The 21708-nt window shown below is 41.4% G+C and overlaps 2 protein-coding genes across 5 annotated transcripts in view; one reads left to right on the top strand and one right to left on the bottom strand.

Annotated features, from left to right (window-relative positions):
- Positions 1–6477, top strand: part of akap12b (A kinase (PRKA) anchor protein 12b) — a 53158-nt gene extending 46681 nt beyond the window's left edge. For 2 of the 3 annotated variants that reach the window (XM_030722143.1, XM_030722145.1), the window contains 2 exons: positions 1106–5341; positions 6203–6477. In XM_030722143.1, coding sequence (XP_030578003.1) covers positions 1106–5337 — 4232 coding nt within the window. In that variant the 3' untranslated portion in view covers positions 5338–5341; positions 6203–6477. The remainder of the gene's footprint in view (positions 1–1105; positions 5342–6202) is intronic. The other variant, XM_030722144.1, reaches the window with a different exon arrangement.
- Positions 6478–10476: 3999 nt separating this feature from the next.
- On the bottom strand, positions 10477–18519 carry zbtb2b (zinc finger and BTB domain containing 2b). 2 transcript variants are annotated; one of them, XM_030722252.1, is made up of 4 exons: positions 18218–18519; positions 14971–15151; positions 13517–14661; positions 10477–12882 (listed from the first exon to the last, which is right to left on the bottom strand). In XM_030722252.1, exons 2-4 carry the CDS (start codon positions 15141–15143, stop codon positions 12869–12871), a joined length of 1332 nt encoding a protein of 443 aa, XP_030578112.1. In that variant the 5' UTR covers positions 15144–15151; positions 18218–18519; the 3' UTR covers positions 10477–12868. The 2 variants fall into 2 exon arrangements, with proteins under 2 accessions (XP_030578112.1, XP_030578111.1); XM_030722251.1 differs by lacking the exon at positions 10477–12882 and having other exon boundaries at positions 13014–14661.
- Positions 18520–21708: the final 3189 nt, after the last annotated feature.

Below are 21708 nucleotides of genomic sequence, written 5' to 3'. Positions count from 1 at the left end.
ATAATTTGGGAAAAGGACGTAGGCAGATGCAGGGTTGTACATTTTTGTGTGCAACATGAAAAGTCATATTTCACAGATCAGAGATTTGCTTCCGAGCTGAATCCGGTTTTCATATCCTGTCTTGTTCCTTCCATATTTGAAAGTCTGCCTTGTTGGTGAGTCGCAAGCTAAGAGCAAGGCATATTTCCCACAGTGTGCGTGGTTTGAGGAATGCTTGTGTGCCCTCCTGTGTAATCATGTAACCTGATATCCAGGCATTAAAGTTCTGGGAATTTGTTTCGAGAGTCTAGGGGTGTTAGATGTGAGGTTTCCCAGACTGTAGTGAGATCTGAGGACTCTTTGGCAAGTCCTCACCCCCACCCCACGCCTTCCTCTGTCAAAACACAGACAGACATGGCAGACGTTCATTTTACGTGTATGTGTGTTGCGCATGTGGTTTTTGTCTCTTATCTGAGCTTATAAAGCCTCATTTGTCTTGTAACTGTATCACTACCAAAAAAATCACTCACGATAATGGAAAGCGTGTTTCAGTTTGACCATCAAAGGCAACTGGAAGCTGTTTACACATTACACAATAGCAGAGTTGCATTACAGGCTTCTGGACAATAATCCACAAACTGTCAAAAGGATTGCTTGCACAGCGTTTCCAATTAATTTCCACTTGAGGATCACCACTATTTATTTATTTTTTTATGTCAACCCTTAAACTTTTATTTCTTTGGCATGTTTACATAGCAAAGGATTAGCTGGAGCAAATTGCAGTCTGATTGCAATTAAGTAGTCAAACATCAAATACTTTCTGTTTAACTTCTCTTATTTTCTGCAGATTGGGGTGAGAGTTTTGTGGATGATACAAAACTCTTTGTTGTTTTTACTGGGTCATCTCCTCGGAAATGTTTATGGATTTATGCTGTCTCAACCAGTAATTTGATTTCCGCAACATAACCTGAATTTGTTAAATTCAATATTGCACATTATAACTTTATATGAATGTCATGGGAATGTTATTTGTGATTTTTCTGCAACGAGAGACAAATCGTAAACTAAAGTGAGAAATTTGATCAACATCTTACAGAAAGTTCTTTCTCTTCTCTTGTCCTTTCAGTTGGCCAGCCAGATGGGGTGTCTGTAGGTCAGAAAGAGGAGGCTACTGAGACCATGGAAACCCTCCAGGACGAAGTGACTCCTCAAGTAAATGGAGAGAAAGTGGATAAAGAGGCCCCTGATGCAAATGATATTTCAGCTGTTGAGGAGAAGGCAGCAGAGGAAAAACCTGATGATGCAAGTGAAGTTGGCTTCAAGAAGATCTTCCGCTTTGTGGGCTTTAAGTTCACACTCAAGAAGGACAAAAGTGAGGAGAAAGACCCTGTGAAGCTGCTGACAGTCAAAGATAAAGAAGGAGAAGAGGGCAGCGGGGCAGATGAACCTGCAAAGGAGGAGGAGGAGGAGGCTGCAGCTGTTGAAGAGAAAAGCACAACTGAAGAAAAGGAGGCTGATACAAATGCATCTGCTGTTGAGGTCACTACAGATACTGAGAAAGCTGAAATCACTGAAGCCACACCTGAAGACGCTGTTGCTGAAGCTACCGATGAAGCAGTCCAGGAGGAAGGTGCTGAGAAGGAAGGTGAGACCACTACACCACCTCAGGAGTCTGCCATGTCCCCCTTCAGGAAGTTCTTCAGTGGAGGTCTTTTCTCGAACCTGCGAAAGAAAGCGAGCATAAAGAAGCCAAAAGAGGATGAGGTCAAGGAAGTGGCTACTGAGGAGGAGACAGCAAAGACAGAGGAAACTGTTACTGCTGCTGAAGAAAAGGAGGCCAAAGATGCGACTGTAGAGGAAACCAAGGAGGAAGTGTCAGAGACTGCTGTGGAGGAAAACTCTGAGCCCAAGGAAGAGGCTGTGATTACCCCACAAGAAGCAAAATCAGAAGATCACCCAGAGCCTGAGGTCACAGCTGAAACCCCTGCTGTTGCAGAAACTACTACTGATGAAACAAAACAAGAAGACCAAAAAGCAGAAGCTACTACAGAAGAGGAGGAGAAAGCTCCAACTGAGGTGACGTCTGAAGCTGAGCTGCTATCATCCCAGGAGAAGGCAAAGCCTCAAGGAAGCCCCCTGAAAAAGCTTTTCACTGGAGCTGGCCTGAAGAAGCTCTCAACTAAGAAACAGAAAAGCAAGAAAGATACTGAGGCCAAGCTCACTGAGTCTGGGGAGCAGGCAGCTGAGCAACTCCAGTCCTCCACAGAGTCAGCAGAAGCTCCTAAAGCTGATAGTGGACCCTCATCTCCAGAGGAGTCAGGAGAGCATGTTATAGCTGTGGAGGTGTCCCAGAATGAGTCTAGCCAAGAGACTGAAGGTGAAGTTGGATCTGATGGAGAGAAGAAAAAGGAGGGGATCATGGCCTGGTCCTCCTTCAAGAAACTGGTGACGCCCAAGAAGCGTGTAAAAAGATCATCTGAGAGTGAAGATGAAACAACTGGTGAGAAGCCAGCCAAGTCAGCCACACTGTCCTCTTCTGAGAGTGCTGCATTAGCAGATAAGAGTGTTGAGGAAGCTAAAGAAGATAAGCCCTCTGAGGAAGAGCCAAAGACCGAAACCACTGAAAAGCTGCTCAGCAGCACTGAAGAGCCCAAAAAGAAAATGGACACTTCTGTTTCCTGGGAGGCTCTAATGTGTATGGGTGGACCCAAAAAGAGGAGCAGGAAGACCTCTGATTCTGATGATGAGGAGACCAAGATTGAAGAGGAAACACCAGCAGCATCAGCAGAAGGAGAAAAGGAAGGTAAAGCAGAGGCTGCCACTGACACCGAAGGAGAACCTGTTTCTTCACCTGAACCTTTACCCAGCTCCCCTGAAAGAGAGTCTACCTGGGGTACCCTAAAACGCATGGTTATGCCAAAAATTAAGGCCAAAGTTGAGGAAAAGCCCGAGGAGGCTGCAGACCAAGTCCAGTCTGACAGTGAAGCACCAAAAGATGAGTCAGCCTTCTCTCTGAGGAAATTCTTCCCAGGACGCAAGAAGAAGAAGGCTGAAAAACAATCCTCCACTGACCAGAGCTCAGGAGAGGAGGACTCTGAAACTCCAGCTGTGGTTCCTCTTTCAGAGTATGATGGGCAAGTTGAAGCTGAACAGGAAGCACCAGCAGAAGCAGCTCCAGCCCAGATTAAAGTGTCCGCTGAAGACAGATCCCCTTCATGGATCCCAGCTGGTGTCGAAGACGTTGCTGATAAGCATGACCAGCTGAGTGATATCCCAGAGGAAGCAGAGAATGCTGCTACACCAAAGTCTGTTGATACCGACATTGCAGAGGAAGAAACTGAAGACCAGGCCACATTGCCTAAACCTCCAGGACGCACAGGGCGCAGACTGTCCACCGCTGAGGTGAAGCCTGTTGATCCAGCTCCAGCTGCAGCAACCACCCCTGTTCCTCAGAGACAGTCGGAGAACGCAGAAGAGGTTATGGAGGGTATTGAGGTCCAAATCAGTGAAATCCCATCCCAGATATGTGTGGCTGTAGAAGATGTACCAGTAGAGGTAGCTGCTGAAAAAACAGAGCCTGAACCACAGATTGAGAATGCTAAGGCCACAACAAATGTCATCCTGGAGCCACATATTCGTGAAGAGGCCATGGCTATCTGCACTGGCCTTGGCACCAAGGAGATCGCCAAAGTAGCTCTGGAAAAGCCTGCACAGCCTATGGTAGAGACTGTGGCTGTGATCCGTGATGCTCTGAGCTCTGAGGTGTCAGTGGAGGAGATGCAGCCACCTATAGTGGAAGCAGTTTTCACAGAAGACCCAGTGTTGAGAGCCCAGGTGCAGCAAGTAGAAACCACTGAGCTTGAGTTTCCTGTTGAAAATTTGGAAAGTGAGGTTGTAAGCACTCAAGTCGCCAGTTTGGGTGAAGAACCAGAGATCGAGAAGGTTGGAGTTGTGAACACTGTTCCAGAGGAGTCTGAGGTCCTTCAGCCCACCACAGTGAGCGAGAACTCTCCTAAAACTGTGCTAGTCAGTCCCATTGTTGCAACCGCTGAAGCAGTTATCTGCACCCAGAGTGTAGAAGTCTCTGAGGTAACTGTGGAGATCAAGGAAGTGGAAATAGAAATGGAACAATTTGCTGCCACTGAAGAAAATATCCCTGTAGAAGAGGTATTTCAGGCTGTGGCTGCAGAGATGTCATCAGATATATGTGAAACAACAAAGGCCACCCTCACAGAGGAGAGTGAAGCCTCCATCCCTGTAGTTCTTCCAAGTGAGGAGGCTCCTGTTATCAAAGATACAGTTGTCCTTGTCGCTCCAGTCAAGGTGGAGTCAGAGGAGGTGATGGATCAGACTGCATCAGAGTCAAAAGTAGCCAATGTTGAACAAATCAAAGCGCATGAAACCACAGAGGACATTGCAGAGACTGCAGTGGAAGTCCCACATGTCAGTGAAATTGAGGTTCAGAGCATGGCCATTGCCCAGACTGTCATTCAGGATGCTGTAGATAAAGTTTCAGAAGATGCACCTGAGCCAGAAAAGCCTTCCACACCATCAGCCACCATCCCAACACTAGTCCAGGCAACAGCAACAATAGAAAAAGAGATTGACATTGCAGCTGAAGCCCCTGTTATCACTGACACCCCTGTTCCCATTGTCTGTGAAAAGCCAGTAACAAAGTCACCTCAGCCTCTCAATGTTGCCATTGAGGTTATGGATGCAATCTCAATAGAGGTCACAGAGAACCTTGAAGAGGTGGAAAAGAAACCAGAAGAAGGTGTGAAGCAAGATGCAGAGGTTAAAGTAAGTGAAAAAACAGCTGAAGTAGAAGAAGCAGGAGAGGTAAAGGAAGAGAGTCAGACAAGCAAAGTACCTGAACAGGTCGAGGAAGAACAGAGCAAAGATCAGGATGCAGAAGTAAAAGAAGTTCCCGAGAAGGTGGAATCACAGTCAGAGGAAGCCAAGTCTGAAGCTCCTTCAGAGGAGAAAAAAGAGAAAGTGCTTGAAGTCCACATGCCAGTCCAGGTGGTCCTGCAGACAGCTCATGTGGTTGAGGAACCATCAATTGAAGAAGAGGCTGTTGAAGAGTTTGACAGCAACGGTCCTGCAACTGAAGACACCAGTGCGCCACCCAAGAGCAGTGGAAGCGAGAAGCTCCCAGTGCTGCCAGAAGAACCTCAAGCGACAAATTCAGCAGAGGACACCGCTTCAAGCCGAGTCACAGATGAAGCGGGTAGCCAATCAGAGGCAGAGAAAACATCTTCAAAGTGTGCAGAAGTGATGGCGCAGGTGATTGAGGTGATCGAGGAGGCTGTGAAGGAGATCGAGCCTGTGTCCACAGAGATCACAGCAGCATCATGAACAGGTGAGACTAATCTTACATCATTGCTGTGCTGCATGTTTGAATGTCTCAGAACTTTAAGTAGCTTTTGTAGTATTTCAGTATCTTAAAACCCACGATGAGACTGAAAAAAAAGGGTAGTGGTTTACAAAATTCCTTTGTTGGCCTATCAAACAATCTTCTCATAGTGGCTTTTTTTGAAACATCAATGGGTCCTGCTTTTATTAGGGGGGCGGGGGGGTTGCACTCTCACTAGATGAAAAAGCTTTTGTTCGGGCTATGAGTAACCAGGGGACCTTTGATATCAAAGCAGGAATGCCGTCGTTGACCCCTTCTTTGTAGGCCGGGGTCTTAAAGGGAAGCGGTGTGTGTGAGGGGCAGATGAACTTGTGTTGAAAGGCTGATTATGATTCCTCCGCTCCCTCCTTCTGTTTTTCTTCTATCAGAGGCTCAGTATGGAGTCAAGAAACCATGTCGGAGTACGCATTTACTAGACTCAATTACAAAGCTTCAAAGAGCAGGAGTTTTTTTTTTTCTCTCAGTTTTGACCGAATTATCTCTCTTATAGTGAGCAAAGTTTTAGAAATACAGTGTGACGTTACCTGATACAACCAGATATGAGGAGGAGAGGAGGGGGACTGGGCGTAGTTTGCTTTATTATGTATTAAGTGATGCGAGGAGAGTCTGGAGAGGAACAGAAATGGGAGATAAGGGCAGGAAATCTCCTGACCGGGGAAAGCGGGCATCTCACAGTAATTCAATACAATGCTAATGCTAATTCAACCACATTTAACACAGCTTTAAGATGATATTCTGGTCCTACAGTGTGCAAGATCCAGAAATTTCTTCTTCCTCATTTATGTTTTATGTGCTTCTCCACCACAGCAGAAAGGAGGTGACTGATGCCTGGGAGACACTTTGTCTGGACCAGGACATGAGTGATGAGGGAGAGAAAAAGAGAGACAGTAAGAGACAAAAAAAAAAGAAGCTGCTCTGTGGTAACATGCTGAATATGGCTTCGGCCATCCCGCCCAGAGAGAAGAGCAACAGCACCGCCATTCTCTCCAGCTGCCCTCCCACCTGTATTCCAACCCCATCCCACAACCCTGTCACCACAATGTGTCAACCCAGTGTTGCACCCTCACCCCACCCACCCACCCACCTACCTACTCACTCACTCTCACAAACACACACTCATGCATGTCTTGCGCCTCAGAAGCATCCCATCTGGCTTGTAGCCAGTGCAGTGTATGTTCAGTGTCTCACTGACTTTCCATTGCCTTTGTTGCATACAGTGAAAGTCTGCAACTTGGCTGAGTGTGTTTCTGTGCATATGTGTGTGTGTGTATGTGTACAGAAGCAAGAGTAAGATGGCCTCAGAGAGTGACGAGATGGATTATTATCTTGTATATTATATTTATATCTTGATTTTTCTTCCATTCACCTGTAGGTCTTCATTTTTTTTTCTTTATTTTGCTCTGCTTTGTTATTGTATGAACGTTGTTGCCTGTTTTTAAAATTCCAATATTAAGCTGTGATGTAACAGGTATTTTGGAGCACCCACACCAACTTCTACAGTATTATTAAATGTATCTGATCAGATTTTACCAAAACAAATGTGAAAGTGTTACATAAAAGTGGTTAGCGTATCACAGCTTTAACTGTCATATTCAAAGATTATTTCAAGATTTTGTAGCAACTGCAACTAAGCCATGGTACAAGTGTTATTCCTCTGACAGAGAAAACAATAAGGGGGCAGAGAGCATGATGATACTTAGCAGAAATGCATCACGTGTTTGACTTTCTTCTGTCACAGTGTGTCCTTCGCCACTCTGCACCCAATCAAAATGTTTAAAAGCAGCTTTGAGTAGATAAGAAATCAATCACTGCCTGATTTACTGTGAAAAAGACATTGTTACTCATTTTCTCATGTAATAATACATTAAAATACTATTACAACCACCTCATTTGATACTGTGACATAGGTGTCCCGTAAACAGTGCAAAGAATATAGATGGCAATTTTTTGACACTGGGTAAACTTGCATTCATGAAACACTTGCACTTGTTTGCAGTTTTTAATGACCATGTTTCCTCAGCTACTCTGTGAAATATGTCTAATTGATGTGAAGCAGTTTAACACTTTCTTTGCTGCATTAGAGTCACAGTCAGTAATAAAATGAAAGTATAATAACGCCCTCTGTTGTCTACAAAAAGTACTACACCCATTAGTCATCAGCCAGTGTCCTTTTTTTCAGCTGTTTTAAACTAAAGTTTTTAAAGCTCAGTCTTGACCTGCACTCGTTCACCACGCATGGTTGCTCAGGGTCATCAAAATGGCACCAGGGAGGACGTAGACTGATGCATGGTACCAGAAATTAAAACAATAGCTCATTTTACTCTTAGTTTAAAAGCCAAATCAAGTTAGGATAAATCAGGGAGTCGTGGTTTCCATTGCTCACAGGATAGGACATCAGTTGCATCCAATTAAGATTCCCAAAGCGTCTACTCAGCTACTTTGATTCAAGCATCAAAACTCAAAACTGAGTCAGGTCAGGACTTATTTTGGAGATTTATTGGCAAAGTGGGAGATGATTTCTGAATATCTGCATCATTCCTGTGATGCAGTATTACCGCCAAAGTAATCATGCATCTGTTCATTACAACTCCTAAAAAAAAAACAAAAAACTGAACTGTGTCATTAATTTGAACCTCTTTTAGATGTGAGTTCTTTCATCCGATCAATTTAATTTGGTGCCTGATGCTAGTAGCTCTGAAGGCTCCCCCTTTCACTCAGCTTTATTACCAAACAAGTCAAGGATCAGGGGGTCTGGATCATTATCTAGGTCACCGCTTCACTTTACTTTGACTCTAGAGGGCCTGTCACATTAGTGATATACGCTTTATGTAAAATAAATGATTTAACAGCAAAACAGTGAACTAAAGACTTTTGCTATTGCTGAATATTGTAAAGCATTTAGGGGCACCCGCCCACCTTCAGTCCTCCCTGCTTTTTGTAACACTCTTAACTGTGAACCTGTTAACATTTGTACAGATTGTATACCTACTGTATGTACTTAAAGCATATTGTTGTAATATTAACTAATAACCTGCAGCCATTTAGCATAATATTCACCTAGCATGTCTTTTATATTTCCCAAGCTGTTAATAGTAAGGATTCAGAAACTTGTCTATATTTCATTCAATAAAGTTAGAGAAAAACAGTGTGTATTGTGAATACTTTGAAGTACGATGAATTACAGTTAGGTATTATTTGACACTATCTAGTGATTATTAAGAGTAAACGTATATACTTTTGTACAGTAATGTGTAAAAGCCTTCAGCCACCCCTCATTTCTTTATATTTTGCTTCCAAGGAGCCAGACTTTCTTGTAGTTTTTGAAGCAGTCTTGAGCAGTAGTTCTCCAGGCTTTCTGAAAGTCTTTCAAAGTTTTTCTTTGGACATTGGCTGATTTTTCACTCATTTTCAGTCCAGTCCTTGTACCCGACCATCTTCAGAGGAATGTTTTTTTGTTTGTTTGTTTGAGCCACTTAATGCAAATCATTCAAGCATCAAAAAATGGACCTAATTCAAGAGCTCAATCAATGCTGAGTCTACACATTACAGAAAATCCAGCAATGAACTAATAGAAATTGTATCTTTAGGCACTTTGTTACTAGCAGCCTGTGGCAAAAACACAATTTGTCTTTTGTTGAATCTACACATAAAAAAGAGACAAAGATAACAGTTTAACAGGCATAAAATAGTATTTTTGCACCAACAAGGTGATTCCCACAGAGCTATTAGCCAAAAACTTTGGATGTCAGCACAGTGTGCCAGAAATGGTCTACGTTGAAGGGCAGCTTTCTTAAGGAAGGGAAAGAGGGAGAAAAGGCTGAGGTAAGCCTCGTTACACAAGAACTGAACTGAAAATCAGTGGCAGCGTGATTTATGGAGTGATGAATCCAAATTTCAAATTTGTGGTTCAAATTATCGTCAACATGTATGGAGGTCAGGAGAGAGGCAGAACAGTGAGTGTCTACAGCCATCTGGAAAACACAATGGAGGCTCTGTCATGGTTTGGGGTTCCATTTCAGTCAGTGGTATTGGAGATCTTGCCAAAATTGATGGAATTATGAACACCTAAATGTACCATCAGATTTTGATCCACCATGCAATACCATCTGATTGGCAGCGGCTTCATAGTTCAGCATGACAATGATCCCAAATACACTGACAATGCAGTAATAGTACACCTGGATAGAAAAACACACAATGGAACACTATCAGTCATAGACTGGCCTCTCCAGAGTCCACATCTCAACATTATTGAAGCAGTGTGGGATCTTTACAGAGAACAGAACAAAAGGCAGCCAACATCCAAAGAAGAGCTTTGAAAGTCCTTCAAGAAGCCTGGGGATCTATTCCTGAAGACTACTTAAAGAAATGACACGAAGGCTGCCTCAGAGAGACTGTGTTGAAGAATAAAGGTGGTCACATCAAATACTGACTTTCAAGATTGCTAGAACTGTACAAATGCTGTTTTTGCCTTTCCACGCATGTTTGCGTCTTTTAATTAATCGCTGAACCCATTTCCCATTTTCCTAGCAAGTTATAAAGAAATGAGGGCTGACTTAAGGCTTTTGCACAGTGCCATATATGTCAAAAACTGACTCCCAACAGCAGACATTCACACAAGGAAGCTGGTCTAAAACAATCATTAATTTTATAGTAAATCAGTTACAATATAAAATGTGTCACCCAGAAGTTTACTAGTTTACTATTACTAGTGGAAACACAATTGAAGAGCTGCTCCAAGTGGTAAAAAAAAAAAAGACAAACATAAAAAAAAAGAATTTTTTTTTTTTATTGTTCTTTCTTCACAGAAAAAAAAGTTTGTACAGAAAAGTTACTCACATTCCTGAGAATACGAATGATCACAGTAGATGTCTGATGGCCACCAGGGAGGAGACTAACGTTATTTGCAGTCATGTTTCATGGGTTGGGGGTTTCTCATCTCAAAACAAACGGACAAACCGAAAAGACAAAAATTTCATCTTCCTGAGACACTGAGCTGTTTAACAACACACAAACACATCCATTAAATTACAAGACTGATGTGTCTAAAAAACAATTATAACTTCAGGGAGGATCTAGTCTTTTTTTTTTTTTTTTTTTAACTGTAGCTCAGAGAAATGAATGTCAGTAGTACAGCATTTCAACTGCCTCACGTGAGACAGACAAGCAAGAACCGCTCCCTGTTATAAGACTGAACATTTGCACAAGTACATAATCACAGACATTTGTGTTTTTATTAACATGACAATGATAATTCATGGCAAAGCAGGTCATGTAAATGGCAACCACATAGTCAGACTGGTATAAATATCACTGTTTTAAGTTTGATAGCTTTCCCCTTGTTAGGCCTGAGCAGACAGTAAAGACAAACAGCGCCATCTAGCTAATCACTGGGCCAACTGCATCAAAGCGGCAACTGCTTTCTGCTACTCAGGAAGGAAAAACAGACCCAAACAAATTTAAAAACAAATTCAAGAGCTGGGGTTATTAAAAAAAAAAAAAAAAAACAGACTAAGCATATTAAACATAATAGGGATGAGCATTTTTAGTATTTTCATTGATTCCTAAAATAATTACAATATGTAGGCACTTAAAACATGTATTTTACAAAGGCAGTGCAGCTGTGTTAGTTTGCAGTTGTATTTTCTTCCCATATTTCTAAACTGCTAAATTAGCCTCTACTACTACCACCACTACTGCCTCATAGAAGAGGATAACAGGAAACAAAAAAATCATTAAACTGTCACAGAAATGCCAAAGATATGTGAAAGCACGAGTACAGTATGTTTTTTTTTTTGTTTGTTTTTTTGTTTGTTTGTTTTAAACCTCATGAGAAACAGGCTGGAAATACTTTATTTATCCTATACACAGGAATTTCTTAAAAGCATATTTGAGAAATTTAGAAAGACAACCAATTAAAAGTAAATTAAAAAGGCAATTTTGTAACAATGAATAATTTCCTGCTGGAAGGAACATTATAAAATACTGAGACATGTTTACACAGCACCCTGCACTGACTTCACTACAATATTTAAAAAATATATATATGCAAGGACAGAAATTAAACATATTTCTAAGAGTACATTTTTAATCACAGTTAAAATGGAGTTCAGGTTTGCAAAAGAGAAATGAAAATGTGCTCGCTAATAATTTTTTAATCACTCAAATTACAGCAGTGGAACTTATTATACTTGAGTATGAGAAATTATGTAACAAGTAAACACTTTTCCTGGCTTCACATTTATTCCACACTTATTCAAATATGTCTCACAAGTTCCAGTCATCAGTAGTACATACAAAGTGTTTAGATATCCCAAGGAACTGAAGAAAAGCACATTTTATAATTCCATATAACTATATAACCCTGTTATTTCATACATCTTGCATACTTCTTATTAATGCAAAACTATTCCTGTATCCAAAGGTCAGCTTAAACAACTTCAAGGTTTTTCTAGGAAGGACAAGTGTTGGTGCCACTACTGTTTTCTAATTATGGACAGAGCTAAAGAATGAAAAGGAAAAGAAAAAAGAAAAACCCCTCAACTCCCCAAATAAATTCCCTTTTCACAAAATGATTTCCAAAAAATGTCAGTAATTAGCACTAATTTGGCAAAGAGGCTTAAAATCCCATATTTTTAATCAGAGCCTAATTTTTCTGGAAAAATACATTTATCATGCCCATCCCTATATGCATTTATTTTTCTACTAATATACACACATCTTTGCAATATAATATCTTTGCAAGTATAGCAGAGTATATAAAACAATATTAATAAAAAAAACATTTAAGGACAAAATTTAAGGACTTTTAGGAGATGATCCAAGTGAATTATAAAGATGTACAATATTGTACAGCCTTTCATCTAGGTCTGTGTGTCTGGATAGATCATGTTATTTCTTCAATCAGAAACTAAAAAGTTATACAATATGTTTCTCTCTCTCACTCACACACACACACACACACACACACACACACACACACACACACACACACACACACACACACACACACACACACACACACACACACACAAAAATCAAAGTGGCACAGCTGTAGACATGTCAACTGCTGTGTTTAAGGTAGCCAAACACATTATGTTTTATTGTGGCGTGACAGGACTGACACAGGAACCCCAATCACAGGCCGCAAAACAGAAAAGAAACTAAATCGTTGCTGAGAATTAATGGCGATTATGTGTTCAATCCGCTGAGCCCTCACAGGTAGACTAATGGAAGACAAACATAGTTTGATGCATATTAAGAATCTACTCAAATAAGAGCACAGATTGTCGCAGGGCTGTGTGCTTTTAGCTTGAAATTTTATTCTATACCTGATTTGTAAAATCAGCATCTCATTCTTGGCCATGTAGAAACAACTCTATTGTGCACGTCCAGAGGAACTGTTTGTACCTCTTAGCTCAAATTTAGCACAGGCAACTCATCTCGCAACATGCTGTCTCCTCCGGAACTGCCTCAGCTTCCTCTTCCTTTTATAGAGAAAAAAAAAAAAAACTGCCTCACCACACACAACAGTAACTCATGAGAGTGTGGCACACCCTAACATGTGTGATATACCACCAATGTGCACAAACAATAAAATGATAACATGAAACACTGGTACTCAACTTAGCCTCAAGCCAAATGCCACTGTTATTTAATTTTCTTCTGGATAGAGAGAGTTATAGGCTTTTTACTTTAAATCTTGAATTACAGGGCCAAAACACTGCACCATTAAAAATAAAGTTTAAGAAAGCCTCAAACATACATACCTAACTAGCTTGACCCTTAGCTTACCTACTGAACATAATTTAGATAACACACACATTAAAAAGGGACAAATGCACAAGCCTTGGCACTATTCTACGAGGATTTCCTCAGTCTTTATGGGTTCTAGTGGAGTACCAGAGTTGGACAAATCTGAGCCTTCATCTTTGGCAAATTCTTCACGCTGGAGCAGCGCACCTGCACCCGTGTTTCCCTGCAGCCCCACTAATCCCCCTTGGGTGAAACACAGATGTTTGATCACCTCATTGGGGCTAGAGAAGGTAGTTGCACAAATGTTACACTTGTAAGGCTTCGATGAGCCCATAAACATAGCCTCCATCTGACTGCTGTCATCACCTGCAGCACACAGCTCCATACTCTGCCGGTCAACCATGGTGTACGTGTCGGCTCCCTGGTTTAGGCACACGTGGCGGGCTGCCTGGTTGGCACGGCAAAAGCTCTTACCACAAGTGCTACATTTGAAGGGCTTTCCTGTGTGGATGTACATGTGTTCACGCCAGTGGCTCTTCTGAATAAACTTGCGGCCGCAGGTGGAGCACTCGTACTTCCGTCGCTTCACTTCCCGGTCCACGTCAGCGCTCTCCAGGTTGTCAATGTCCGCTATGTCTGAAGGAGGAGGTGTGTCGGCCTGAGAATTTAACCCTCCTACTCCCCAGCTAGAAGTGGACACCTCTGCTCGAGGAGAGTCCGAATTGGTACCTGAAACAGGGGTTTGCTCGCTGTCGCTAATAATCTCGACCGCCATCGGTGCAGCCGAGGCACTTGACCCAGCCTTGCTTCCCTTTAGAATCCCCTCAGGTGGCAGTCCATGCTCTTTAGCTATGACAGGTGAGAGTGAATTGCTGGGCTCTGTCAGGGTCTGCTGAAGAGCCTGTGTGTGCAGCAGGAGGTGCTCTCTCAGGAGACTTCTCTGGGTAAATCGACTCCTGCAGAGATGACAGGAGTAATGCTTCCTAAAGGAGGAACTCCTCTTCATTATACTGGGCTTTACATGGAGGATGGCACCTGCTGATGAACCGTCTGGACTTAGCACATCCATTCCCCCATCCTCAACAGCAGGCTTGGTGCCACTGGTTGAAGCCTCCACATCTGGAGGTGAGGAAGCTTGCTTGGGTGGTAAGGAATCTGTATTTGAATTAGCAGCCAGCATGGTTGGATACTTCCCTTCTGAGCTAACCTGCTCAGTATCAAAAGGTGAAGAGAGATTCCGCCGACTGGGCAGTCGGGATGACAGTGCCACCTGTTGGTCAGAGATCTGGATGCCATAGAGAGAGGTGGAGAGGTTGATGCTATGCTCGGGGTGGGAATACACGGACTGGCTTGCCTCCTGCAGGAGTGGATAGGCATGCAGGAATCTGACCCCCTGTTCCAGTCGTGCAGGGTCTATGAGCTGGGGGGCAAGTTTGCCTGTGTACATCAGGTTGAGGAGGTAGCTGAAGATATCTGGCTGGATGTCCGTAGCCTTAAGACGCACACAGTCACTAAAACACATACAGACTACAGTCAGCTAATAGCAAATGATTTTTGAGCTCTTGCCAACATTAGATAATATTGTCTATTATCAAAAGCAGCAGCAAAATGCTACAGCAGCAGCAGCTTATAAAAGTTTCAGTTCTCAACAGGAAGAACAACAGATGCATTAATCCCTCTGGATGCAAATATTCTTCACTGAGGGAATTCTCACTAGAACACAAATATGGTTTTGTGCTAAACTATCTGATGTGATTACTGTAAAATATTTTAATGCTAAGCTTGAGTCTGATACCATTATTCAGACTTTCTTACTGTACCTGTCCTGGTGAATGAAGAGCATTCTGAAGTAGTTGGAGAAGGCAGCAAGGACGGCTTTGTGGGCTTTGAAGAAGACATCTCCTATAGCTACGGTGCAGTCGCACAGGAAGCCAAACTCCCTCTGAGCGTTAAGCTGCTGCAGCAGGATAAGACCATGGTTGGCCAACTCCATTCTTCAACCTGCACAAAGACGCACAAAAACACACACACAGTAGCGGCAGTGAGTTTCCTGTCTGGAAGCAGACCAGAGTTTATTGTGACCACAAAGAGTTAGGCTGACAGTGCTGATCTAACGACCTTGTAAAGGCCGACTTGACGTAACAGTAAAGAATCATTTAGTGACACTGGAGACAATCTGCCTAGCATTAATTCACAGAAATCCATGCTGATCAAAGGTGTGATTTAGCAGATCAAAACATCTTAATCTGACTGGTTAACTGTATTGAACACCTGTGGATATGGAGTGTTCTGCATTGGCAAATATGGGGGAAAACAAGTTGGTTTTTAATTTAAATTTCATCCAAAACATCAGACACATGGAAAAAATATTCTTGTTCTGAATAAACTTCAGAGACCAGACACTTTTAATCAATTTTATCCAGACTGATCCGGCTGCCTTTGAAGTTTTCAAACTAGCTTTGTACTCAGTCCCTGACTGACTTCTAATGACAGTCTCAAAAATGCCCTTCTTACCTAATCCCCGAGATGATGAAAAAACCTAGTCATGAAAACTGCAAAATGTCTAATACAAGGTTGTGTGCTAATGATAGAGATGATGAAATATGTTAAGTCTGTTCAACATATACACCTTTAAATTGCATTTAAAATCTTACAACAGGAAAGCTATCCACCAAGAGTAGGCGAGAGTAACATGTATAAAAAAATAAAAAAAAAATAAATCAAATAAATCTGAAAAAAGTTCCCACTTGACACCCTCAGAATATTTAATGAAGGTATGGAAATTTTTATTATCATACCATGAAAAAATTTGAGTCACAGGCCGTCAAATGACATAGTAGGTAGAAATTTCACGCTTTTTAATTGGTGTTATGTTTTCCAGAATTTCTGAGCCTTTAAAACTTACAGGAGATAGCCACATATAATTTTCAGGGCTGAAAAACACATTTGAGCTCTGTTAAAAACTGCATCCAACTGTGATTACATAGTAACTGTTATATCTACAGCTCATTTCTGTGTGCTAATAACTTTTTGAAGCACTCTGTTCTGAGGAAGCACATGTCCTGGGAATTCAATCTCAAGGGGCATTTCTGAGGTCTGCGACTTTATCTAACCAATGAGATGAGCTTTTGCTGACCCCAGGTCACTGGAGGACTGAGAGGGCTTCGGGCCATCACATGACCAGGGTTATGGGTGTCGGCACACATTCTTAAGACAAACTGGTTCTACTCCTGTTCCAGTGGATAAGAGTCTGGAAAGGGTGGATCTCCTATCTCCAACACTTTCTCCACATTGCGCAAGCAGACAATAATGGACACCTCATCAGTCAAGTTGCCTCATACAGATCAGAACGTGTAACACCCCCCAAAACACTCAAAAGCCCTCTACATATGTACTTCATCAGAGATCAGAGTGCAAAGATGCACGCACTGTAGCACACCAGAGCTTCTACAACTAAAACCGTAACAAAAGACTCTGAAGACTAAATTACAATATACACCAACCTGGATTCTGCTATGCATAACATACATGCATCCAGCTGCCACTTTAAGTACACCTTAGAATTATAACAGCACAGCAGTAAACCCAACCTCCATGAAGACTAAATTATTCCGTTTTCTTCATTCATATCTGCTAGCTGAGACTAAATGAGAGCTGAAATAACTTTTTTTTTATAATTTGCCTTTTTTGGGGGGGGGTCATTATATATATGATGCATATATTAGCTTAATCTTTTTATGAAGGGTCTTGAATCTTTAGTCAAATTTGCAAAACAATCTGTAGTTCCATTTTCACAAGTGACACCTTCTGCTTTTCTCTATAACATCACAACAGCACAAAAAGATGGGGCCTTTCACCTTAAACACATAATCTCACAGTATTACACATTCATAACAGTGAAGATAGTCTTTATTATTAAGAATACCTCACTTTACAATTCAAAATTGCCATGCTCTTCAAAACTGTCATTAATTTGAAGCATGCCTCTACTAGGTAGTTGGAAAAAACTGAACATCATAATCTTTATGGTTTTATTGCAGGGTTGTTATTTTTATCTAGGTGTGCTACAGCTGCATGGCCGCTTTACAGTACCTCTATACATCTAACAATCAATAAATGGTTTTATTAATAGCTGCCCTGAGCCTTCTAGTCTGGGTACCTTCTCTATCGCAACCCATTAGCTGTCTCTTTAACTACAATGACCTGCATCGTTAATAAAATATGTAATATTTTATTTTCATTATTTTTCAGGCCTAAAAGCAACATTGTAAAAATAAAACAATATGAGTTTTTACTGTGTTCTGTTCCCTAAAGACAATGTTGAAGACTGTTAATTGGGAGATATATATTATAAACATTTTTAATGCTGCAGTTATGGTCCAAGGCAACTACAGAAATCACGGTGAGCCTCCAAATCCATTCGTTTTCTTAAAGTAGTATGATTTTGCGCATCACTCAACTCACACGATTCTGTAACACAATAGTACTGATTAACCACAATCCGGGCAACTTTACAGCCAATACTGCGCATCTTAAAATACTAACTTGTTTTTAACAATGTAGCACCGCCCCTGCTGTGATGTAGACACGTGGAACAGTTACTTCCGTAGTGAGATTTTCCGAAAAATTCACCGTAGAACTGCGCGTGAGGGAAGCATGCGAGGAAGGCAAACACGCAGGGGAAATAAAGCAGTTCATCACTGAGAAAAGAAAATTACACGTCGAGTACATAAAGAAGCCCAGACGGAGCGTACAAAACGAGCGCGCCCGGACTGAGTCCTGCCCCTGCCTTGGGGCTCTCTCGGTTGCTATTGCTAGCGCGAGAAATCGGACATGCGTGCATGCGCTCGCGCGCGCACAGACACACACACACACACACACACACACACACACACACGCACGAGTTAAGCGAGCGAGAGACGCAAGGGGGATGGGGCTGGTCACGAACGCGTTTCTTTTAACTTCCCCGTGACAATTACAGTATTAGCCGAAGCACAGACGAGCAGCGCAATAATGTTCCAACACAAGTAAACGAACTGGAGGGTATGTGGCTGAAAACAGTCCTACCTGCGCTCTCTCTTAGACTGACGGAGTTTGACGTGTCGCCGTTGTTTGTTTGTTACCGGAGACTCGTCCGTCCTCTAGGCTCGCAGCAGCTTCAACTGTTCCTTGTAAACGCTGCATTCGTTGGCGGCGGAGAGAGGGTCGTCCGTCGGTGTTTTCCGGTTAGGGGTTTTACGTTACAATCACATGACTGTGGGTAAAAGCCAGCCAAAAAACAGCCGTTGTAAAATCCGTTGAGCAGGGGGCGTTTGAGTTAACGTTAATTTCCCGCACTGTGTAACCGCCGCGAGATCAACCCCCGCTTGCCAGCTTTTTTTTTCGTTGGTCTTTTTTTTTTTTTTTTTTTTTTTTTTTTTTGACAGCCGGCTGAAGAGGTTGAATATAAACAGCCAACAGCTCCACAAGGTCTGCGAGTTAATAATTGTGCCGCTACCATTAACGACACGTAAACATAAAACCAAAGTGTGGCTGTGTGCTTGCGTGTGTGTGTTGGCCATTACTTTTGGGCCACATTGCAAACTTCGTTGGGCCACATTGCAAAGTCGTCTTATATTTGCATATTCGATTAAAGTAGATTTTCAACAAGTTAAAAGGTAGGATAGAGATACTTAAGGCACCCGTGGATCTTGGGCGCTGTTGCTGATGTCAAATAAAAGTTCGAAAGACGAATTAAAATATCTACAGAAGACGCAGTGTTTAAATGGTCATCATTTGACTTTTTTTCCAACAGACGCGAGTATGATGCTCATTCTCAGCAAAATACTGATTTTTCTTTTTTGTTTACCACTTTAACTCTTAAATAAGTTTTGGTATTTGTGAAATCAGATAAGTATTTATTGAATTTAGTTGAATAAGAAAAGTGGACATTATTGTGAGGAACAGACCACAATTAATTTACCTATTAAGTTCATAATCCAGTAATAATAGTGATATTGTATAGTGGGCTCCTTTTTTTCGTTATTTGTGCAGCTGAAAACCTAAATGTATGATGATGATGAATAATATTATATTACAACCACATTAGTCTGTCTTGCCTACTTTTAAACTAATTATCTTTTAACAAAGAACTATATTAAGTAGAATCTTTAAAAAATAAACTCTGTTTATACTATCTACTTGGTTGCTACACAACTCTGCATCATGTCAGGTGTTCGGTTAAACTTATATTTTAATGCTTTATCCAACATTTATTCATCACTGCTAAATACTGATTTGTGATCTATACAGATCACTGTAAAAATTAATCATCTAGGCATCATCAACTGCCTGTATTTGTGTAGTCATCACTTTTTCTTTTCTTTAGTTTGTAGAGTGAAAGTAATTTGGCAAATACACCATTGCTCTACACACAATGTTAAAATACAGTTGTGAGAGGTTTACAGAGGTATGTGTAAATTCCTAGTTGCAAACACATGGTTTGGTTGTGGCAACACCAAGCACACTCACAGGTACACAACTTAAACTCAAAAATACCTGCACAAAGAAAAAAGTTTCAAGAGAGGGAATTAGTTTCAGTTGAATTTTAACCAAACCAGAGACACAGAAAGTGTATGTGGACCTTTTCACTATTGCACTTTGGAGTCATGTCAATATTTTGTCATCAGATGTTGTCATCAGTGAGTTGCTGGATATTGTTCCAGTGTAAACACCCCTTTTTCAAGTCCTGCTATTACTGAGCTGCATTTAAGCCTTAGGACATGGGGTCTGTAAGGGAGGGTGAGGCTAAGCGAGTTCTTTAAAAATCCCTGCTTTGCAGGAGGCTGGGTGGAGTCTGTAATGGAGTTATAGGAGGGGGCAAAATAGCTATTAAGTGGAGCCTAAGGGCGTTAAAAAAAACCCAAACCTGATCTTGTTCACAACGTTACTGAATCTACCCAGTTAATAAAAATGTAGGTCTGTGATTAAGATTAAGTAAAAAATAATATAAACAGAAATACATTTTGGGAACTCAAGTTGACAAAATGCAGAGGGAAAGTTACACATAAATAAATACAAAAACTCATATCAAAATGATCAAATCAGTAAAGAAAGTGTAAAACCATATGGGAAAGTAATGGAAGAGCAAGTAAATACAAATTAAGGTCAGATTAAGGTCAGGTTTTCAAAATATTTTAAACAGGGTTTGAGGACATCAAGTACAAAAGCCTGTTTGCACTGCTGAAAGGTCCACAGAAGCTGGGTTGTACTGTATGTAGCAGATAAACTGTTACCACTGGATCGCTATACTGTTTACAGTGAAGATCAATACGTTCAAGCTTTATGCTCTGTCATTGGGATGAATGGACTGTTGCCCACGTTTGTTTATATGGCCTTAATCTGTTTTAGCCTCTCTCAGAACAGCTTATTTTCACATTGCAGCCCTGCCACATATTACCATTTAATTCATTTGTCCTGCTGTAAAACGTTTTTTGTTTTGTTTTTTAACACCAGCATACTGTGAGGTTTGTGTCTGTTCGTGCACAATTTCTAGGGAATTGTCGCTCAAATGAAATCGTGCTGTTAAGCAATGCACAGCGTGACTGCGTGTGGGGAGCTGAAACACCCAGTTGAACAGGGCCTTTAACGTTAACTGCCGCCCTGCCCCCGTCCTTGGCCTGTTTTGAAACCGGAGTGGTGAGTCACTGCTCTCTCGGTTTAGAAAAACAGATCCGGCCAGGCTGGGGCCCGGTGGGGGGATGGGAAGCCGGCGATGGATGAACACCGGAGGTGGACGCAGCTGGACTCCCACTCCCAGGGACCCCCACATCCTGACAACGGCCCGGCAGTGTTCCCATAGTGACCGGGGCTGATTTGAGAGAGGGGAAAACACCGCTTGAATTAATTGATATGCGCATCTTTCCAAGCCAGAAATCGTGGCCACAGAGTCAGTTGGCTATGTTTTGGCTCATTTCCAACGCATTCGAATGGATCAACTACGAAGTTACGTCGGTACTTTGATGTTGCCTGTCATGCAAATGTAAATGAATGACTCATTACAATGTTCCTTTAAATGTATCAAAAATAATGTGTCAAAAATAATTAATTAAAAACTTCGGTATTTACTTGCTCTTCCATTACTTTTCCATTTGGTTTTCCACTTTCTTTACTGATTTGATCATTTTGATATGAGTTTATGTATTTATTTATGTGTAACCTTCCCTCTGCATTTGTCAACTTGAGTTCCCAAAATGTATTTCTGTTTATATTATTTTTACTTAATCTGCTTGGCTTTGCATGTGAGGGAGCTGTCATTAAAAGTGTGTAAGTGGGTCAGCTTTTCATTGAACTTTTCGATTGATCAGTTTCAGGATCGCAATGAGAATATGAAAATAATAGTCAAATGATATATAAATACCTATTTTCTAAATGTCAGTACATTGGATAGAAAATTAATGAAAAAAAATTACAAAAACTTCCTTGAGAGAACAGGCTTTTTTGTTTTGCTTTTTATTAGTGTACAATTTAACAGTTAATGGTTTAGAAAAAAGAGTTTTGGAAGCCATCTAAGTTATGGG

The sequence above is a fragment of the Archocentrus centrarchus genome, chromosome 24 (genome assembly GCF_007364275.1).
Source record: "Archocentrus centrarchus isolate MPI-CPG fArcCen1 chromosome 24, fArcCen1, whole genome shotgun sequence".
NCBI lineage: Eukaryota > Metazoa > Chordata > Actinopteri > Cichliformes > Cichlidae > Archocentrus > Archocentrus centrarchus.
Note: the sequence above shows the minus strand (reverse complement) of the source record. Positions and strands in the feature narration are given on the sequence as shown.